At 34.6% G+C, this 19,145-nt stretch overlaps 1 protein-coding gene across 6 annotated transcripts in view; it reads left to right on the top strand.

Annotated features, from left to right (window-relative positions):
* The window catches only part of LOC106665288 (melatonin receptor type 1B-A-like), a 58,975-nt gene extending 40,206 nt beyond the window's left edge, over positions 1-18,769 (top strand). For 3 of the 6 annotated variants that reach the window (XM_024226565.1, XM_014391614.2, XM_014391622.2), the window contains 2 exons: positions 13,381-13,570; positions 16,769-18,769. In XM_024226565.1, the coding sequence (XP_024082333.1) occupies positions 13,381-13,570; positions 16,769-17,697 (1,119 nt within the window). In that variant the 3' untranslated portion in view covers positions 17,698-18,769. Of the gene's footprint in view, positions 1-5,790; positions 5,945-11,206; positions 11,293-13,380; positions 13,571-16,768 lie in introns of all 6 variants that reach the window. The other 3 variants (XM_024226563.1, XM_024226564.1, XM_024226566.1) reach the window with 2 other exon arrangements.
* Positions 18,770-19,145: the final 376 nt, after the last annotated feature.

The following is a 19,145-nucleotide window of genomic DNA, read 5'->3' as shown; positions in this document are numbered from 1 at the left end:
ACATCTGAACATTATATCCAAATAACTAAAATTATAATAATGTTTGTGTAAAAAAAAATATTTCAAGCACTATTCACTGTATTAAACTTTAAAAAAATGTTTCGGTTAAAACAAATAGATTGTAGGCTAAACCCGCACGACTTATGAGAGTTGCAAAAGTGTAGACCCACCGCGCCGTCCAGTTAGGGCATCAACTTCTAAAAAGTAAATACATTAAAATTAAATAATTCTGTAAATAATATTGTCTAAATATTGTGTTTTTAACAATTAAACTTGATTTGAAGTTTTTGCAAGATAGACTAATCCAGTACGACTTACATCCCGTATGACTAACGATAGTTTAGAAGCAGTTGATCTATTACGCCGAGAACAAACTGTACTGTAAATTTTGACAATGGTGACTTCAGGCTCATTATTAATTAAGTACTCGTTTTTTAAACTTTTGTTCTCTCATTACAAAATTATTCTAATCTTTCTGAAATGGCGGCATGCTTACACGCTCTCTGTATGAAGCCAAGGCATGACACGTCTCTATTATGTAGAACACATCGAGCAACTTTCTCTTCATACATATGCGCAGGCTTTGGCCCAAAAGCAGGTGCCCGTGTGTCAACCGCGTATTGCCAATCGGATGTCGACGATCCTTAGTCTCATTAAATGATTATTGATTGCCAAATTGTAACCAATTTGCCAATAAAATGATGATCTTTATTTAATTTTTTTTCTTTGTATCTATCCGACCATTGTTATAATCCGATAACATTCTTGTTTGATATTCTGAGGATTATTATAATAAAATAATAATATTGTTGAGTCTTATTCGATCAAAAGTACTTTTTACTTAGACCGCAAGACTATAACATAAGGAAGATTGGGAACCAGATAGACATAATAAATCATATATAATTCTTTTATTGATTAAATATGTATTTTAAATAACTGTAATATTTATTTATTTAAAAATTGTTTAAAAATATGGTCTAAACATGTCCAGTGTGTACTGTTATGAAATGCTGAAAAACATCTTTATAACAGTGTCTACTTTGTCGATATTCGATCAAAACCCGTAAATAATATATGTAATTATTGTTTAAACTAAATTACACAGTCCGTTCTGCAAAAACAGGGTTTCATCAGCATAAATAATATTTCTACACAAAAAAAGATGCTTACAAACATTTTTAAGGAAATATAAAATTTCCCGTCAATATTTCGCACCGTACATTTCCAGGAAGTATGAAAGATTTAAAGATTGATTTAAAGACAACTTCACTATTAAAAAATAAATAATATAATAAAAATAAACAACGATTATAAAACCTATAGTTATTAGATTATAAAAATACAAAAGTTTGATATTAAAAGTCATATTTAATTTAAATGAAGAATGGTTTGTATGATGTTGGCAGACGAGAGAAAATGAGATGTTAAATTGCCATTTCACCTTGTCATTCCCATGGCATTTTCATTGAACGCAAGGTCTAATCAAATAACTTTCTAAAATCAGTAATTTTTCATAGTAATCAAATTGTGTTCCTTATACACGTGACAACACGATCCGCCAGAATTCCAAGGTAAATGTGTTTTAATTAATTTGGTGACAAACTTGTTATCATTATGAATTCGATTGACTAAAATCTCCTCCGTTGGTGAAAAGTAAAGTATGCTTTTAACATGTCTTCATCTAAAAATGTTAAACTTTCAAAGTATCAAATAAGCGTAATATCAAAATAAGAACTTGTTTAGACAGAACCAAGTAGACCAAAGTTTAAAAAGTTTGTTTTGTTTTACGCTACAAGATAGATTAGATATTTCTTTAAAATATACTAAACCCGCACGACTTGTGAGAGTTGCGAAACAGTTGATCGTTAGCGCCGTTTAGGCAGACATTAAAGAAACTTTTGTTTTTAATTTGCAGTACATTACAAACATCTTCATGGAGGCTGTCACCCCTTTTATGGTTAATTACAGTAAACAGTTTAATAAAACTTCTGAATAATTCAGGTTTCTACAGTCAATTATTTTCAGATGATGGTACCATAATGCTCATAGGTAGGAATCCCCTGACTATGTCACTACAGATGGAAAATGCCATGGGATTGCTTTATGAGTGGTTTTGGGATAAAATATTATCAATTAATCCAGCTAAACTGGAATTGATAATGTTTATCTGGAGAAGAACATTAGGTAATTTTAAAAACCCTAGATTTCAGGGCATAGAATTGAAGTTAGTGATTCAATCAAATTCCTTGGTTTGACGCTTGACAGGAAGATTGAAAAGGTCATATCAATAACATATACAGGAAAGGCACTATATCAATGGTACAATGTAGGAGAATTGTCGGTAAAACATGGGGCATCAAACCATGGGTAGCCAAATGGCTATATACTGCAATTATTCTACTTAGATTATTGTTCGTAGCTTTAGTAAAATGGAAAGGTCTAGAAAATAAAAGGAATAGTAACAAGTTAAGGTCATTTCAAAGACTAGTTTGATGATGACAGGAACATTTTCAACTACACCCACCCTAGCATTTGAAATCATAACCAATACCTCTTCACATTGAGGTTAAAGTCAGAGCACTAATCAGCTGCTATAGATCAATTAATGAAGGCAGCTGGAATCATAAGTGCAATAGCATAGGTCACTCGAAAATCTCTCTATTTAGTAAGGTTAACGGCCAATTATTAAACGTTAGTGATAAAAAGATTAAAACCCCTTCGGGGAAAAAGTACTTTCAGGTAGTCACCCCTTGTGAATATAATTATAGTTTAGATGATGACCATCACAAAATAGACTGCTACACAGATGGATCACTTATCAAAGGTAGAGGGAGTGGTGCAGAATGTACATACTAAAATTAGGAATCATCATCTCCTCCCCTCTTGGCAATAACACCTCCGTTTTTCAGGCGGAAATCTGGGCCATCAATGTGTGTTTTAGAACACTTATGGAAAATAAAATTAAAGGAAAAGATATTAGAATTTTTTCTGACAGTCAGGCTAGTCTTAGGTCATTACAAAAAGATTTGTCAACATCTAGACTGGTAGAGAAAACTGTTAATCTTAGCAATAGGATCTCTTCCAGGTTGAGAACAAGGTAAGTATTATAAAGGACACCATGGCAATGAAGAGGCGGATAGCTTGGCCAAAGAAGGCTCTAATACTGCGTTTGTCGGGCCACATCCATTAATACCTCACTCTATGAGCATAGCGAAAAAGAGTATTAAAAATTGGGGTATGAAACAATTCCTTAAGGAGTGGAATCTATCCCCCAGACACAGGCAATCGAAAGATTTTGTTAAGGTGATCAAACCAGCAGAATCGAATGGCTTTCTCTAACTCAAGAAAGCAAATTAGGAGGCTGATAGGTATTCTGACGGGCCACTGCTCACTGAGAAGACACGTCTCCGTAATGTATATTCTACCAGATCTTTCTTGCCGTTTTTGTGAAATAAAAGAAGAAACGGCAAGGCACTACCTCGCAGAGAGTGATAGGTATGCTAGGTCGAGATTTGAAATCGTTGAAGGAGCGGACATCACCAAATCACTCCCCGAGATAAAATGGTCCAAAATCTTGGGGTTTGTGAACAAGTCCAAGAGATTTATGCAGGACACGTGAGCCGACCAAGTCCCGGACCTTTTAGGGATGGGATACGAGTCTACACAGGCATTTAACCCCTCGGGTCTTGGTCGCCCACCCTGTGTAATATATACAAACCTCTTAAAAATAGGTAACATGTAACAATGAGACAGGAAATATATACAAAATTAAAAACAAGAGTGGAAAAATACCCAATGTTAGATTTCATCTTGAACGAAAAGAATATTTAAGTTTATAGTGTAGTTACGTTCGATAAATAAAATTGGAGGATGTAAAGATTGGGCTTTTTAAATGCGGCGGATGTGCGAATGTTTGGCTGAACTCCACTCTTGCAGTCAATAAATCCAAATCGTCTTATCTATGATGTTGTAAAGCAATCTTTTGTTTTTTAGAGGCTAATCAGCACGTTTGACAAGAAGTACTGCAAAAGCCATATATCGACTCTTGACATTTCAGTCGTACGTGAAGATTTCACGTCAGGCTTTTGTCGATGCACAATCTGAGGTACCGCATCTTGTCCGCAGTTAGGAAGGAAATATCATTTAAATAGACCAAAGAGGAGCACTTTTTATGGAAAGTGAAGGTAATGTGGGTGGATCTGTCTGTGTTAAATTTTATTATTTTCTTTTGTGCGAGTTGTTCTTGGAGGTTACGAATAGAAATGACAGGACAAAAGTTACTATAATGAAGTGTTTTATCGTCTAGAAATGTGTGGTGATGAAATGTCAGCTGTGCCTGGTATAATGTAGGGCCACAACGCTATCCTGAGGAAAACCAACATGACGGAAAAATATGCAGACAATTGCCTTCGATGACGTGGAAATACCGGCTAGGTAGATGAACAATATGTGATAGTAGGCTCAATTTATAATAAGAAGACAATTAATTAAAGGGTCGATTGATTTTAAAATTTGAATTTGAAAAAAGCCTTTTTTCAATTGACCGCATTAAGGTCAACTATTTTAGCTCCATTACCACAAAAGGGTTCGTTGTCTTCATAAAACAAATCGTTTTCGAACCTCAAATGTATGTTTCTTTTTTTGGAAAATATCATTTAGGTCGAAACAAGAAGAAAACAAGAATTTCAAGTGTATTACTTTTACAATACAAACCTAATATATTCAAATACAATATCTTCCCTCACGCATATTTTTGAAATCGTTTGATTGAAAGGCAACTTTCACTATTATAAAACAAACACTATGAAAAAGAATACACATTTAATAGAACGATTACAAAACCTACATATAATAGATTATATAAAAACAAACGTTTGATACTAAAATAATTATTTAATTTAAATGAAGAATGGTTTTTATGATGTTGGCGGACGAGAGGAAATGAGGCGTTAAATTGCCATTTCACCTTGACATTCCCATGGCATTTTCATTGAACGTAACTTCTAATCAAATAACTTTCTAACAGCCATCATTTTTCATAGTAATCAAAATTTCTGTACACGTGAAAACACGATAAGTTAGAATTTCAAGGTAAATGTCTTTTATTTAATTTCGTGACAAACTGGATATCATTACGACTTCAATTGAGGAAAATCTATGCGGTCGATAAAAAAATAAAGTATGCTTTTAACATATCTTCATTGTAAAATGTGTTGGTTCCTAAATAACTGTCAGGTAAGAATTGTTATATATAAATAAATTTTATTTCAGTTTTCATTAAACAAAGAGAGTGAAATACATTTTCTACTGCTATGTATCGGATCAATATAAAACATCAAATAAGCATAATATCAAAATAAGTACTTTTTTTAAACAAGGAAAGCAGAGTTTAAAAAGTTTGTTTTGCTTTAAGCTACTAGATTGACATAATTCTTTTAAATATACTAAACCCGCACGACTTGTGAGAGTTGCGAAACAGTTGATCGTTAGCGCCGTTTAGTACATTACAAATACCTTCAAATAGGTAACATATAACAATAAGACAGGAAATATTTACAAAATTTAAAACAAGAGTGGAAAAATACCAAAGGATAGATTTCATCTTGAACGAAAAGAATATTTAAGTCTGTGGTGTAGTTACGTTCGATACATAAAATTGGAGGATGTAAAGATTGGGCTTTTTAAATTCGGCGGATGTGTGAATGTTTGGTCGAACTCCACACTTCCAGTCAATAAATCCGAATCGGCTTATTTATGATCTTGTAAAGCAATCTTTTATTTTTACAGGTAAATCAGTACGTTTGACAAGAAGTCCTGCAAATGCTATGTATTGTCTTATAACCTCTTGACATTTCAGTCGTATGTGATGAGTTGCGAAGTCCGCAGTTTTGAGAGGAATATCATTTATGTGGACTAAAAGGGATTTTTACGGAGAGTGAAGGTAATGTGTGTGGATTTATCTGTGTTAAATTTTATTATTTTCTTTTGGGCGAATTGCTGTTGGAGGTTTCGAGCGGAAATGACAGGATAGAAGTTACTAGAATGAACCGCTTTATCGTCTGCTAATTTCAGTGTGTACGCCTGGAACATTGTAGGGGCCAGAATGTTATCCTGACATGACAAGAAAATATGCAGAGAAAGAATTGCCTTCGATGACTCGGAAAAACCGGCTTGATAGTTGTGCAATTGAAATTTTTTTTTTTTTTTTTTTTTTTTTTTTTTTTTTTTTTTTTTTTTTTTTTTTTTTTTTTTATTACCATCTGTATATGTTTATACATTTTGTAATTTTGTGACTTATATACACAGCACAGTTCATTTTGTCTTGAGGGGAGAGTGCAGCCATCGCTGCTCTCCCATTTTTCCGAGGGCTATTCCTTGGTGAGGAGGTCCCGGGGCCATCTCCGCTTTAGTCTTCTGACCGGGTTGTAGGGATGGATTTTGTTGGACATGGAATGAGCTAATGGGTTAGGGTGTTTGGAGAGTTTGTCATGGAATTTGGAGAATGTGGTGGGAATTAATTTATTTACAAATGGGATTTTGAGGTCTTTGTGGAGAGTCAAATTGGAAACATAGAAAGGAGCGTTCATAATGATTCTGAGGACTTTAGATTGGAAGGATTGTATTCGTTGGACGTGGGTAGGCTTAGCGGTGCCCCACAGTTCTAGTCCGTATGTCCAGATCGGTTTAAGTAATGCTTTGTAAATTGTCAGTTTATTTTTTGTCGACATGTTAGATGTACGTCCTAGTAATTTATAAAGTAGTCCAAAACGTCTGTTCAGTTCCTGTCTTTTTATTTGTATGTGTCGGTTCCAGGTTAAACGTGAGTCGAGGTAGAACCCAAGGTAGCGTACACAATCGGTTTTTGGGATTGGGATATCATTGAGAGTTATTGAATGATGGGTTTTGTGTCGGAGGGTAAATGTAATTTGGGAGCATTTGCTTTCATTAATTTTTATTCTCCAGAGTTTGCTCCATTCGGCTATACGTTGAACGTGTGCCTGGAGCTCCTCCCAAGCAATTGCAGGATCGGTGTTAGAGGAAAGCACGGCTGTATCGTCTGCGAAGGATGCGAGGAGGGTAGAGGATGTGGTTGGGATGTCTGCAGTGTAGAGAAGGTACAGGATTGGTCCGAGTACGCTCCCCTGCGGTACTCCCGCTTCCACAGGAAAGTAGTCGGAATACTCCGACCCTTGTCGTACTCGGAAGAATCGTCCTGTGAGGTAGGAGCGAAGGATTAGGTACAAGGTGTTTGGAAGGATTCGCTTTAGTTTGTATAGGAGACCCTTGTGCCACACGCGGTCGAAAGCTTGGCTTATATCAAGAAACCCCCAGAACAGTACTCTACCATCTCAACTAAGAAGAAATAAAGACCTCGCGATGGCACTGTCGGACAGTTGAACGATAGTTGTGAAAACAAATTGATGGTCGAGGATTATATTTGAGAATTCAGGATTGGAAGAATTATTTTTAATAAAAAACTAAAATTTTACTCATAATGGGTAGTAGTTTTATTGGACTACATAAAGTAGAACAATTTTTTTAAAGGGAATATTCGGCTATAGCAAATTACGTTGTACGAAAAACAGATTTAAATAGATACACAATGAATATGATAATATTTTTTGGAAAAGTGTTGGAGAATTTTTTGAGTAATAAGATCAAATATTGGAGCTTAATTTGATTTTAGATGTTTTCTGTTAGAATGATCGTCAGAAAGTTAAAATATAGTATTAATCCGGCACTTTTTGATTTATCTAGTGAGTATTCTACAAATTATATTTGTTTCTATATATTTTGTTCAGTATTTAAGTTAAACTGGATTGGAGGTTTGGTGCTAAATAGATAAAACCCGCACCATGAAATATTAATTTCACAAAAATACTAATAAAGTAATGTCTAATAATCTTATATAGTAATAAGTGCAAAGTCGAATTTCCTTGTAAGTTGTTTTGTTTATCTGAGAAATTTGTAGTTTATGTGGCGGACGGACTTATATTCGAACTCGAGTTAGTTAATTGGATCGTGTTAAAGGGGTTTCTTAAAAGATCGACACCGTCTGTTTAGGATCCGGGATGGAAACGACATCTCGTCTTTAACGATCCCCATTTCAAGTCTTAGTGAGCTGAACACAATGGGAAACAGGTGGGTGGGAAAGCACTTTGCCAGAAAGAGATGAAGACAAATGCTCTGGCTCATAAACTAACACAAAATAATAGTGTAAAGAATCAATCAGTAGGAGGTATTGATTGAAAATGTTATAATTTATTTTTTGACGAGAATGAGGAAATTAAGAAACAATTTGTTTATTTTCAACTCAAAGTCAAATAATTTTTTTCATTTTAATTCATTAAATTCACTAATTTCGTGGTCCGCTTGTCCAATTAATTAATTGTAATAAATTAATTGGTCAAGCGGACCACGAAATTAGCGAATTTAATGAATTAAAATGAAATATACTTCACTAAAGCTCTCCGGGGCCATTTCATTTGTCGTCGAAATCCAATCCGATTACCCGACATTTGAAAAATGGCAAAAAGGAGGGAACACTCAAAAGGTGCGGTTGAGATAGGAAGTTGGTGTCCGAGTGGATCGAGGTCACGATAGCTCAAGTGGTAGAGCAGCGGCGTATCAAGCCGAAGATCGTGGGTTCGAATCCCGCTCGGGCCATTGACTTTTTTATCTCAACTAAAAACCTTAATTAATTGTAATAAATTAATTGGTCAAGCGGGCAACGAAATTAGTGAATTTATATGTTAAGAAGAAAATTGTTGGCTATACTTATTTACTTAAGTATTTCATTCCAAAATCAGGGAAACTTAAAACAACTAATAAATGTCAATGTTAATATTTTATGAATAAGAAATTAAAATAAGGAGAATTTGTAATATACAATAGAATATGTTTCGTTGGGACAAGTTTGTAGAGTATACAATAAAATATTTTATTGATTTGTGTACAAAAAAAGTAGGTAAAAAATGTTGAAGAATATTTGCATTGTAATCCATGGCATATTGAGTGTGGCTTATGGTTGGTTTTTCATAGAAAAAAATTTGGTTCATTAATGTCCCGAGAAAAAATGTTACGCTTGGCTGTAATTATCACATTTAAACTGTCAGGTTTGGTCAATGCATTTTCAAACCTTGCATAATTGGACTAAATTTAGATTTTAAAAAACGGCATTGAATCGAAATTATTGGTGGTCTGGAAAACACAGAGCTGGTGTTGAGGCAAATATCGTTCTTGTTTGGATAAACCGAGAGAGCGATTACCACTTGTCCCTCCCAAAGCTAAATTATTCATTAGAGTAGGTTTTTTACCACATTCAAAACAAATCTCAGATCTTAAAACGTTTTTTCTCACGGCATTAACACTAAGGTCAGTGTTGCATACGCATAAGCAATCAGCCAATGCTGACACAAAGTGTGAGGGATTGAAGAGCAAGAAGGTCGAAGCCATTGCCGATTAAGGCGACGAGGTGGGTTCTCGGGATGGGAATGTGTAAAAGGGTTTGAGATGTAGGGTTGTTGGATTGAAAGGTTGGTGTGAAACTTTTGGAACCGGGAACGGATCAGTTCATTGACAAAAGGAATGTTGCGGTCGTTGTGGATAGAGTGGTTAGTCTGAAGCTCTGATAATTTGTCTGAGGTCTTATTATATTAGTTAAGCATTTCATACTCACATAAAATGTGGTGCTATTCTAGAAAAGTAAATTTGTATTTCGCTGTTATGTTTTTGTATGCTTGTGAAAGGGGAACGCGGTAAAACTGGGAAATTTTCTTTGATCATAGGCGGATACAAATTATTATTAGGCAGAACTCTCAACACAACACATGAGAATGACACATCTACACGGAAAACAAACACTTTGAGCCCAGAAGATGATCTCAATAAAGATCGAAACGTTGGCACGATAAAAAAAACTGTTTTTCTAAAACCTACGTCACACCAGACCGCACCTCACGATTTTCAAATAATCATTGGCTAACGGTCACTAAACACCATACATTATCCAGAACAATACAAATTCACATTTCGCAGCATTTCACACGAAACAAATATGACACTGCACGAATAGCACAACACTTTATGTGAGTATGAAATACTCGGTTCAAAATTTATATTTTTTTCAATACATATATATTTGCGAGGTTTTACAACAGCAGAGATCATATAAACCCTTAGGGTGCCGGTGTTTTTGAAAAAAAAAATTGTAAGTATTACAATTAATTAAGGTTTTTAGTTGAGATAAAAAAGTCAATGGCACGAGCGGGATTCGAACCCACGATCTTCGGCTAGATACGCCGCTGCTCTACCACTTGAGCTATCGTGACCTCGATCCACTCGGACACTAACTTCCCATCTCAACCCCACCTTTTGAATTTTCCCTCCTTTTTGCCATTTTTCAAATGTCGTGTAATCGGATTGGATTCTCGACGACAAATGAAATGGCCACGGAGAGCTTTAGTGAAGTATACTTCATTTTCAATCATTAAATTCACTAATTTCGTGGTCCGCTTGACCAATTAATATATTACAATTAATTAAGGTTTTTATTGGGATAAACCTTTTGAATTTTCCCTCCTTTTTGCCATTGGTCAAGCAGACCACGAAATGAGTGAATTTGTAAGTATGTCGGCCGTTGGATTCGAACCCGGGACCTTTACCTTACAGTGATGAGCTCCGTGTCAACGCCTAAACCGTTGCGACACCGACGCCCCTTTATATTATTTACATTTGTATTCTATAATTATTTTTTCCAATCAACGTATGTTTCGTAATTCACCCAGGCCCTGAAGATGACCAGAATAAAGATCGAAACGGCCGCAAAAAATGAAAAAAGTCTTTTTCTTCCTGATTTTCCTTGACGCACCTCACGACTTCAACAAATTATTGAACAACCGGTGCTAATAAGACACATTAATTAAAAGCATTAATTATTTCAATATATTTTGTGTTAAGTTGCTGCTTCATGTTAACGAAAATGTCCAGTTTTGAACGAAAAAACGTACTTTGTCTTCTGAAATATCCTGAATTAATGTATTCAAAATTAAATAGATTTTTCGCTATTCTGTCAGTCGCGTTAATCCGATATCTCTGAATTTACTTAAACCAAGCGAAAAAAACTCAAAAATTGTAACCAATAATTTTATTGTGAATTATTTTATAACAGTTTTATCCAAACAATAACTATGTTTTTATTTAGAAATCGGCATAATGGAAATATCCCGGTTTAATATGTCCCATTGCGTCGTTGTGAAGAAAATAATTCAAGAATGTGCAAAAATGAAGGTACGTTGGTGATTGATGTGATGTTCGTTTTATGATCGTTCCTGACATTTCAAAAAGCAAAAAGGAAAACGGAAATAATTCAATGTGCTTGATTTGCTCCATTGTGCTTGTGTTTGCCATAGAATTTCCTGTAACGACTTTTTCCCGTGTGAATAGAATTGCTTGAAAAATCTTTGAAATATTACTAATATGTTTTTTCTTTTTACTGTTACTGCTTTCTTCTTTTGTGTATGGCGTTGAAACATTTTTGGGATGACCCCGTTAGAATATGCGAAACATACTGCATAAAAGAAATTGAGTCTTGTGTCTTGAATATTTCTGTGTATCATTATAACAAAGCATACCATTCGTAAAAATACTTTGAGCAATAAGTCTAACAAACAAAATTTTTAAGTAACTTTTATCAATTTCTTCAGATTCTGCTACACTAAATTCTGCTTTGCTTACATACCAAGGCGATCTTCCTTATGAAATGATGTGCAAATATTTATGAAGGCGTTTTTTTAATACTACGCTGTTACAAAAGTCCTTGTGCATGAAAACGATAATAATTGATTTATAAAGCATTCAAATATATGTACCTGGATTGTTTTTATATTTAATTTATTATTAAACATTTACAAACATCGAATATTTTAATGATAGAAACCTCAGAAATTCAAGTTGAACCTTGATTAACAATTCAGTAGTCGATGATGCTGAATTAAATGAGAGTGTTAGGCAGTGGTATTCCACTCGAAAGTCGCCGGCCACAATTGGCGCTTCAAATACCAAAGTAAGCGCTTTGAAAACTTACTGGTCAGGAATGTTAGAATCCCAAATTAAATAGCACTTGACTGCACATATTTTCTTTACTTATTATTCATTCAGGGAAAGATTTACAAGTCAAAACGAAAAACGTTTAAGTTCTACAAAAGTATGCACTTATTTCACGTTAAAGGACTTTATTTACTTTAAACTGTATGAACAACTGTTGTATATTTTCGTTTGCTGCAGGATGACATAAAAATAGTTTTTTCAGCATCTTGCTTGAAGTGTTAGATGTACTTTTTAACTCACAAATAATCTAGATCTTGCTATTGTCTCGATGAAGAAAATTTTTTATTTGTTTCTGCCAAGCTTTCGACTTCAATAATGTTACAGTTCTTTGCAATACTGGGACTGAGTTAAATGAAACCATTTATTAAACCTTAATTATGCTATGTGTACACATATTTAAAATTATTTTGCCCCTATGATAACCTTAATTTTGGTCAAAAGCTTGGTAGTAATAAATGATTATCTTTCTTCAGCCAGACTATACCAAGATAACAACTTGCCTCGACCTGCTTATAACCCTGTCCGTCATCTCTCTATGGTCTTTTTCACAGGCCATTAATGTAAATTTAAACACCATCACGGTTTTGTTTTTGGAAAAAGTAATATTTTCAATAAATTCAAATTACAATTTGATCTCCCCGAAGACCACATGTATCAAAAGTATTGAATGTATTTGTATGTACAAGGACTTTTGTTTGTTCATAAGATTACAAGCTTCCATATTGTATAGTATTAATTAGTAAATGACTAATAAACTTATATTGGCGTTTATTGTTAATATTTTAGATATTTTAATTGCTAAACCTCTCATTGTGATCAAAATTTTAAAACATCCTGTAAAGGGGAAAATCCGTTGCAACCTTTTATCTAAAATTATTCTTTGAGTGACGCCGTCAAATAAAGTCCGCTTTGAACTTTACAAGGTGGAAAAGCGTTATAAAATCACATAATGGAAACAACGCGAATAAACACATCAACGCGCACATTCAAGATTTGTCAAGTGGTTAAAAACCGTTCTCGTTGGTGTCAAACGTTGGAAAATTTATTTTTAACGACACCGTTATGGATCGGCCGGCTTCTTTTATTAAAAATTTGTACGACAATTTAAATTTCTTTTCGGTTAACAAAATCGACCAAAAATATCCAAACATTCCAAATAAATGAAACAGTCATATATTATAGCTGATTTTTTTCTTTTTGTTTATTATAGGTTTAACAGTAAAATTGTCGGACTCAATAGCAACCCCATTGAATTTGTTCATGTTTCAGATGGAAAAAATGGTATTAAATAGGTTCAACGAAAGCGATGGATGGGGGGAAATCAACCCTGTTACTTTATCCTCGGATTGGAGCAGAGTCGCAAGGCTGCTGACGCTGGCAGGTCTCTCTGTTGTCGGGAGCCTTGGAAACGTTTATATGATCAGCGCAGTGATGATAGAGGACCATCTTAAAAAAAGAGGTAAAATCTACTAAAGTTTTATGAATGGATTGTGTGATTGAATAGGAAAAAAGAGCGTTTGATTTTGGATTTGGAAATCTGGATGCTACTATATTTGGAATGTTTTGTTGAATACCACAATTCGATGCAGTACAAATGGGCTTTATTATCTTATACATCAGTCATTTGTTGTAAATCGTCAATTTTGATAGTTTGTCTTCAAGTCGTGACAGCCCTTTGTACCGTCTAGCCAGTTCCTGCTTTTTTTAGTCTTGTAAGTGGATTCCATGTTAGTTTTGTCGATATACAGCCTGAGGTAGCGGACGTGGTTAATTGTAAGATGAGATATATGATTTAGGTATAGTGGTAAAACTTATGAGTTAGTTTTTGTGAACATTTATTTTTATCTTCCACTTTTTCAGCCAAGGTTCTATGTCGAATAGGTGAGCATGTAGAGATGTGAGAGGACGGGATCTTTATTGGAGGATAAAATACAGTATCATATGAAAATTGTGATCAATGTGTCAGGATGGATAGGGAGGTCAGCAATGTACTTTGTATACGGATGGGACTAAGCATACTGCTATGTGGGACTTCAGCCTTAACAGGATAGAAGTCAGAGACCTTAGAAGTGGTCAGTCAGGTATAATGGTGAAAGAGACAGCAGGTGAAAGCTCTTGAGCTTCCACAGCGAACACAGCCAGACCCTATCAAAGCCTATCAAAGAAAGCACCCGAACATTAATGTTTCTGCTCAAGAGAGGAAAAGAATGCGTCTAGGCTGTGGCACTTATGGATTGAGATTGGTAAGATGGGATAAGGTTTTGTTCTACTAGGAAAGGAAAGATTCTTTTAAGAAGGAGCTTCTCTAAGGTTTGTCCAAACATCGGCTTATCGGGAGATAAATGGTTTATGGGGTTTTTTGATCATTTTTACAATGCGAAACTTTATAGTAAGAGAAAGTGAGTAGTTCTTAGGGCAGCATTGTATAGGCATGTTAGGAAGAGGATTACTTTTTTAGGGAGGAATCGAAAGATTTCAAAAGTTATAAGGTCATATCCTGGAGCTTTCTTTTTGATGAATTAGATTTCTGAATGATGAAAATCTCTTGGGAGAAGAGAAAGAGATACAGATTGGAGTCGTTTTCTGGTTTCTGTGTGAAAGAACTGAGTGATAATTTAAAATTTTTCGATTGTGGTGCAGAGTGTGTTGCCATGAAAGATCGAAATTTAAGTTTAAGATTTTGGATTCTGAATAAAGTTCTGACTCTTTTTGTTGCCTCCGGAGATTTTGATGTATGGATCATGAAAAGTCTACTAGCGGTTCCTGGTTAAATTCAACTTTGGTTAAAAATTCCATATAGTTTGCTTTGTTTATTAAAACGGATCTTTATGTTATTAACAATATGAAATGAAGGATAATAGTAGTTAAGTATTACCTAATAATCCTTCCATAACCATTCTCAGTATAAAAGTTATGTAAAATCTTCTTGGGAGGGGTTCTTCCGTGTTAGCTACGCCTTTGATCAATATGGATTTAATAGTCCAGATCTTTCCCGTCTCTAAATGACAGATTATGCTATATGTTTCTATACTTGTCACGATTTGCTCGAAGGAACTACTATCAAAAATGCACACGTGGCTTGTTTAATGAATGCCGTTTTTCTTCCTTATATATTTTCTCTATTTTCCCAGCCCATCTCTGATAAAGTGTTGTTTATTTAACGAGAAGACATCCAGACAGATACGAAGCGGCGAACTTTTCTTCAAGCGAAACGTCCGACTTGAAAAGCGTCGAATCCTCGACCGCCAGGTGAAACAATTACCGCTGATAAATCGAGGAAACGCTGACAGAGCCGGGCAGGATTAAAACGAGAGCGGTGAAATTGATAGGGCCGATTCTTTTCCCCGACAATGCCCGTCGGGACGTGACACGAATGACTCTGGAAATACACCGACTGGGAAAGACAAAACTTCATACTCCATCAAAATTTTTAGCCAATTTTAGCAAAAAGGAATAAATTTAAATGGAAAACCCGTTGACATAAATGAAAAGAAAACTTGAATGGGGCTTTTATTCAGAAAATAAATTATTAATTAAGAGATTAGGTGTAAGTTGAAAACTCAAAAGCCTGTTTTTTACTCCTGTTTATTGATGGGGCGCGGTCTGGACTGGTGGCACCCGATCCCATGAAAAAAGTTCTAACTTTTCCTTGGTCCGACGGGAAGAGTATGGCCTAGTGTTTTGTTGCTACCTTTGTAGCTGAAATGCGCAAGATAATGGTAAATGTTCATATTAAATTTAGGCTTTATTCATTCTGACAGGGGATGCAATTGTATAATTTATTTGTAATTTTGTTGTTACCGATCATCCTAGTGTACTTCCTAGTTGTGTTGGTAGTGTTGGGTCTGTGTGTTTTCTCTAATTTCAAGTCTTTTTTATAAGATCGTGAAATCATTCGGCATTTCTCCATGTTCAATATATGGTCTATGTGATTTATGTGAATTCAAGTCTCTTTTACAAGATTGTGAGAGGTGGTGTGCACGTGTCTGCTATATCTTTGACTTTTCGTGGAATAAGTCTGGGTTTTGTTATTGTTCCAGTCCATTTTTCTGCTCGACAGTCTTTTTTCTTTTGAACTAGCAGCAATCACATAATTTTTGTAATTTGGTCGTTACCGGCCATTCTGGTGTGCTTCCTATGTTAGTAGTGTTGGGTCTGTGTGTTTTCTCTAATTTCAAGTCTCTTTTATAATATCGTGAAATCATTGTCTGCCAGTCCTTTTCCGGGAATATGTCTAGGTTTTTTATTGTTCCTTCGGTCCTTGTAATCGTCCGTCCTTCTCCTTTTAACTATAATAATTATTACATTCGTATCGTCGTTTGTTCCACGGTTTTTTTAATTTTATTTATTTTTTATTTTGATGGTTTGTGGAGAAAAGAAAATCCAACTGTACTGTGACATAAATATTGCTTTATCCCGACGTTCGGGCTCATTGGACCATCCTCAGCAGTTACAATTAGTTCTCAATTCCCAAACTGACTCTCCTTACAACGTGCAATTTATTAATCGTAATAAGAAAATTATTATATACATCCGGAAGTATATTTCCACATATATAGAATTCTTTTTCATTTCCTGGAGTTTTTGTATTGAGTATTGTTTCGATGTACTATTTAAAATTTGTGTTTACTATTAATTTCATGTTGATTACTTTCAGGAAATACTTTTATTGTTAACGTGGCATTGGCTGATCTACTTATCACCGGAGTCGTGATGCCAGCATCTGCCATAGTCATCCTTGCTGGACTAGACCCAGCAACGGAGGTGTGCAATGTACAGTGGTTCCTCGCGATACTGTCTTGGCTCGTGACTGTCCTGAGCTTAGCAGCGACTGCAGCCGAGAACTATTCGAGATTATGCCTCTCTCCAGAGACCTATGCAAGACTGACTACAAGAAGAGTCACTATCATTGTCCTATCGATTTGGGCGGTTAGTATCATCGTCGTCACCATTCAACAGATATTCAACGTGGGTCCGAGCTACTGCAAAAGACCTTCCGGCATCCTACTGTACCAGGCGATGACCGCCAGTATTTTTTTTATATTGCCGGCACTATTGACGACATTTTATTACGCGAAGACCATAATGCAAGTCCGTTTGGCCAGAACCCACCCCAGTTTCAAACCGCCAGTAGCGTTCGGTTGGGATTATTCCTTGATGAAAACCAACATGTACAGTTTCTGTTTATTCTTTCTCTTTTGGGTACCTTTCGGCGTCATTCTCTTTATTGACTCGGTCAAATCAATATCACCGAAACTTTTTTACAATCTAGCATGGATCGCGCTGAGTAAATCTTGTGTAAATAATTTCCTTTATTGTATTCTAGACCGTCATTTTAGAAGCGCCTATATAAATTTGTTTCATTACTGTTGTTGTAAAACGACAGTCACTTTTTCTAGGAGGACGAGAGAAGTTGCGAGGCCTTCTGGCGATGTAAGGGTCCACATTATCCCAGGGTACAATATGTATTCATACACAAGCCCCCAAAGGTCCGGACGCGAATGCACTAAAGTTACTTCTGGGAAAAGAACGTCGGCAAATCGTCCACCGAGGCCTCACCACAATCGTGACGTTTATGAACTCTAAATCGCTCAAATTCTAGAGACAATTGGGGCATTTTAATTAACAAAAACGAATCAGAGTTAAGCAGAAATGACTTGGAGAATTTATTGTTTTAATCGCAGCGAGGGATTCCATCCAATTAACTTTTAATTGGAAATTCCTTATCGTCGACCATTTATAGAGAAAACAATTGCAACGAAAAATAATACTCTTCGAAAGATTCATATTGACCAGTCAAACAATTAACAGCCTAGTTCATTTTCTCTCTTGACTCACCCAAACACAAACACTTATTAAATTATTATAATTTCTGGTGTATGCAAAAGAAAGAATAATAAACAGTGCTTCCCCATATGTGGAGTAATTATTATATTCTCTTAATAAAGGAGAAAAAAATTTTAAAAAAACTTTTCATACGCCCAACTTAATAAAAAAAATAGTAGTTTTAAGTATTACTAGGACTAAGAATTTCATTCGTCCGTTTTTCATATATTGTTAACTCTTTAATGATCGTTTACAATCGTTTATATCCCATTTTCCAATGGTTTATTTCAAGAAATACAAAGTATAAGCAACAGTTTCCAAAAAGAGTGTAAAATTGGATCTTTTTACTTTATTATGTACCTGCTCCCACATTGACTGCAGGTTAGAAAAAAAGGCAAAATTGAATCGACAAAATTTGTAATTAATTTTCTGTACAACCTAGCCAAAATATTCACTCCCAAGTCAGTTCTGCTTTTGATCTTTGTCTTAGGACTTATTTTTAATAACGTACGGACTGTCTAACCTAAGGCCTATTAGAAAAACATTATTCTACTACTATTTTTTGTCCAAACCAACTTGACAATAGGACTATTGGGTGCTGAGGTGTAAATTAAAATAGATAAAATAACTATCCTTATAAAAAAAAATGGGGTATGAGCCATTCTTAAAAACAATTTCGACATTCCATAAAAAATTTGTTTTTTTATAAAAGACTAATTCTTGCATTTGGTAACTTATAATTTTCAAGGGCAGACAGAACGTTTATATAGAAACCTATACATCTTTTATATGTGTATTTATTAAAGGAATATATTTATATATGATATATATTTGTATATATCTTATCTTAAACGCATATCTAATACATAATATATCTTTTAATGATTTTTTTTAGGTAGGATATATATGTTAAAAAATATTGATGTTCTAAATGTTGGAATTATATTGAATACCTGATAAGTGCCTACTAGTGATTTCATCTTTTATTATCAGAATCTTAATTAAATCTTTTATTTAAAAATTAATTATTTGTTAATTATTTTTATAACTATATATAATATTTCTATGTATATGCTAGTAGATCGATTCGATCAAATAACCAACTTGTATATTTACTTCTTATGCCATGAGATGTATATTTGTAGTATTTTTCATTTGTTGTCCAGAACCTTTAACGTTTCCAAGTTAACATTTTCAATTCTATTTAA

This window comes from Cimex lectularius, unplaced genomic scaffold (assembly GCF_000648675.2).
Source record: "Cimex lectularius strain Harlan isolate CLEC.00 unplaced genomic scaffold, Clec_2.1 scaffold150, whole genome shotgun sequence".
Classification (NCBI taxonomy): domain Eukaryota; kingdom Metazoa; phylum Arthropoda; class Insecta; order Hemiptera; family Cimicidae; genus Cimex; species Cimex lectularius.
Note: the sequence above shows the minus strand (reverse complement) of the source record. Positions and strands in the feature narration are given on the sequence as shown.